Raw genomic sequence first — 3,786 nt, 5'->3', positions numbered from 1 at the left:
GTGATCTAATATCCTGAAATGAAGTGAAATTAGGGATATACACAACTCACTGGGAGCTTAGCCTTTAAAATTTAAACTATTTATTATGAATATTAATAAAAAAAAAATTAAGGTATGTATAAAGTAGCAGGTAAACTTAAAGAGTAGCAAGTTGCATAATAATAATACTAATACAAACAACAACAACAATGGTTTCCAGTTTTGGCACAGAGCTAGTAGTCTTTGAGGGAAGAAGGAAGTCGGTTACATCGACTTTACTGTTTGACTGGTACTTATTTTATCGACCTCAAAGGGATGAAAAGCTAAGTCGATCTCGGTGGAATTTGAACTCAGAACGTAAAGACGGACGAAATGCTGTTAAGCATTTTGCCCGGTGTGATAACGGTTAGGACAGCTCGCCACCTTAACAACAATAACAACAACATAGAAAGAAGTAAAATTGATGGCAGAATTAGTAGAACATTGGACAAACTGCTGGACATTATCAAGTTATGTCCCTTTACTTTGTGAGTTCAATTCCCGCTGGTGTAGATTTTAGTATTTATCATTTGTGGTCGATAGAATATAATGCTAATTAAATAATACTTCAAGAGCCGATTTAATCGACAAGAGTACATACACCTCAAGTTAGTCGCTTTGTTAGAAAATATTTATTCATTTTAAGTGTTTAAATTTATGTCAGCATCCGTACAAAAATATTTTGTATAAATGATGCGTGTATACACGAAAAACTATTTGTGGGAAGCACACATAGACATTAATTCTATCGGCCCAAGTTTAAATATTTAAACATCTGAAAAAAGCTCTCACGTGCATTGGGAGGAGGGTGTTTTACGGGGAAGTTCGGATTGACAAGGGTGTCAAAACTTCAATCAAATACTCTCTGATAAATTACATTTTCAGTAGCCTTTTTTCTTTCCTTTTCACAGAAAACTTCATTTATATATTTGGGTTTATAAAGTAAAGTCTATAACAAAAGCAACAACAAACTAGCTAAAACTACAATAAAAAAAATTGACAATAGTTAAAATATTGCTTCCCTTTTGTTCACATTCAGAGGCCCTGGGAAATAGGCAGTTTTGTTATGTTATTTCAATGGGTATTAGCGGCGAAAGTAAAATGCAACTGTCTTGCATTCGACTCACCAAAAACTTGCATCTTGTTTAATGATGCTCGTCGCAGCAGAATAATATTGATTTCTCACTTAAACAGAGTGAGATATTTACAATATAAATAGAGTTAACTTCAAGCAGGAATCGAAACCCCACTTCAGATTCATCATCCCGTGGTTTGCATTCTCAGTTGGAGCTATTTTCCAAATTCTACTTAGCGTGGTTTGAATTACTTCTTTTCGCTTTCGTAATTATCTCCAGTTAAAATTGAGATGAACGACTTATTTACATTTTTAATGCTACAGTAAAACTAAAACCGTTAAAAATCCCATGCCTCTTTCTATAAAAATGTCCCATTCATGCATATGCAAGGAGCCTATTTATAGCCCTTTTCAGATCGAATTATATGTGGTAGCGGAACAGAAGTATACATATATAGCAAATAAATATCTATATAAGGAATAAAGGAATTGTAAATAAATGTCTTTTACTTACTTCCAGGTGCTTTAAATATCAAATCCGCTTTAGTCTCCGTTGGCAGTTGTAGTAATAAGAATAATAATAAAAGACATGTATATATCAACCAGAAGGCCGAGTATCCAGTACATCTTTGTTGAAAATAATGAATTGTAGTAGATTTGATGGTATCGTGCTTATAATGACTGTAATGACGAAGAAAGGTGGAATACCTATTTATGTTATGATAACTATCAGTATCATTACAACAATTATTTTTACCATCTGTGTTGCTTTTGTAATTCTTACCATTGTTGATAATTTTCTTACTCCAGCAGCTAATAAACGATGTCGTGTTGGACGACTGCATTGGCTCATTTGATAGAGGAGCTGATTTAGTTTTTACAGCAGTTATTGTGATTGCTGTAGTTTTAATCTTATGTAGAGCTGTGTCCTTCCTCATTCTTAAACTGGGATAAAATCTTGTTTTATCCTCCGGCAGCACTTATAGTAGCAGTGACAGCAACAACAGAAGCAGTAGCGACAGTAGACGATTCGGTGTTTTTCCCTACTTTTTTTTTATTTTTACTTTTTTTTTATGACGGGATAAGCATGTGGCTGGCTCGTTTGTAGTTGGCTAGCCTATAAACTTCCAAACCTCTACGATATACACTATTATCATACTCCCAATGAAGTCCTTTAGTATAATCGATCGTTTCGACTGTTTTCTTTCTTCTACATTCTAACATCAATATTTCATGAAACCTCGATGCATAGCATATGTAAAGATATTGTAGACATGCATAAAGACATGAACCGGTGAATAGATGATAATATTCGTTGTAAATAAGTAAGAGATAAGGTAGAATTTTTTAAAAAAACCCAGAGAAGTATGTGAGAGAGAGAGAGAGTAAGAGAAAGAGAGAGAAATAGAGAGAGAAAAGCAGAAATAACCCTGAGAAGAAAACAAACAACTGAGCGATTGAAGAAGGGAGGAATGAGAATGCAAGTAACAAGATTGATGACGCTGCTTGCATTTAGAGGTGATGTCTTTGCATCAATGGTACCTGTATATCAGCATGTATAATACATAAGTGTGCAGTTATGTATAAGTTTGTGCGTGTGTGTATGTGTGTGCGTGTACGTGCGTGCGCGCATGTGTATGTGTGCGCGCGTGGTTTTCTTATTTTTTTAAGTTTGCTTTTTCATCTCAAAATCTCTAAAAAAAAGACACGTACACAGATTCATTGTTTGATGAACACAAATTCTTCACTCTGAGGAATCATTGTCGTCATGACGAGGTTAGACAAGCTTTTCTACTTTGGTCTCTTGCTTTTATTTTAATCTCTTACACTCAGGTATTGTGTTCTGTGCTAAGTTTGAAAAATTTACTGTCTTAATATAAACACTTTTGCTGCTGCTGCTGCTGCAACTACCACTACTGCTACTACTACTGCTACCACTACTGCTACTACTACTACTACTACTACTACTACTACTACTACTACTACTACTGTTTGCTGTCATTTTTCTTGCTGCTGCTGCTACTATTTCTACTGCTGCAGCTGCTGTCACTACAACTACTCTAGGGATTTTGTGAGCCTTGAAGCTCTTTACTAGTTCAGGGGCTATTGTGGAGATGGGGTGAAAATTAATCCAAGTTAATGTGCTGCCTGTTAGTGATAAAACGATATTGACTAAAAGATTTAAGAGAGATATGTGGCAAGGAGGTGAACAATTACATTCATGTCTGTATATTAAATATACAGACGTAAACACCACCACATATGAAACTCAGTCGTAACAACAATTATACTGGTTTATATACATACTAGTGCAGAATTATACTGTTATATAAATCCAGTTGTATATATACACAGAGAATAATTCATACACCTTATACACACACAGAAAAACGATAGTACACACAAAGTCCATAGAGTGACATATATACGCATAGGATATAAAGAAAAAATAAAGATGAAACTTAACAGGAGTTTCTTTCCTAGCCCATTCCTTTTCCGGCCTTCGTTTTAGACGTATTTCTACTATCTGTCCGCTCTCATCATTCTTAATCCCTTCTCTCAAATGTACATACTTATAATTACTCATCCTAATTGACAGAAATGTTCTCAACTCTTCCCTCTATCTGTAGCATGTACACATTGCGGAAAGCGAGGGGGAAATATTACACATAGTTATTTCATGATAATATACT

The 3,786-nt window shown here is 34.8% G+C and overlaps 1 protein-coding gene across 2 annotated transcripts in view; it reads right to left on the bottom strand.

Annotated features, from left to right (window-relative positions):
* LOC106872843 (uncharacterized) overlaps window positions 1-3,011 on the bottom strand; it is a 265,208-nt gene extending 262,197 nt beyond the window's left edge. The window contains exon 1 of one of the 2 annotated variants that reach the window (XM_014919977.3): window positions 1,608-3,011. In XM_014919977.3, coding sequence (XP_014775463.2) covers window positions 1,608-2,031 — 424 coding nt within the window. In that variant the 5' untranslated portion in view covers window positions 2,032-3,011. The remainder of the gene's footprint in view (window positions 1-1,607) is intronic. The other variant, XM_052973204.2, reaches the window with a different exon arrangement.
* Window positions 3,012-3,786: the final 775 nt, after the last annotated feature.

The sequence above is a fragment of the Octopus bimaculoides genome, chromosome 15, assembly GCF_046866305.1.
Source record: "Octopus bimaculoides isolate indiv1 chromosome 15, ASM4686630v1, whole genome shotgun sequence".
Classification (NCBI taxonomy): domain Eukaryota; kingdom Metazoa; phylum Mollusca; class Cephalopoda; order Octopoda; family Octopodidae; genus Octopus; species Octopus bimaculoides.
This window is presented reverse-complemented; position numbering and strand designations above follow the sequence as displayed.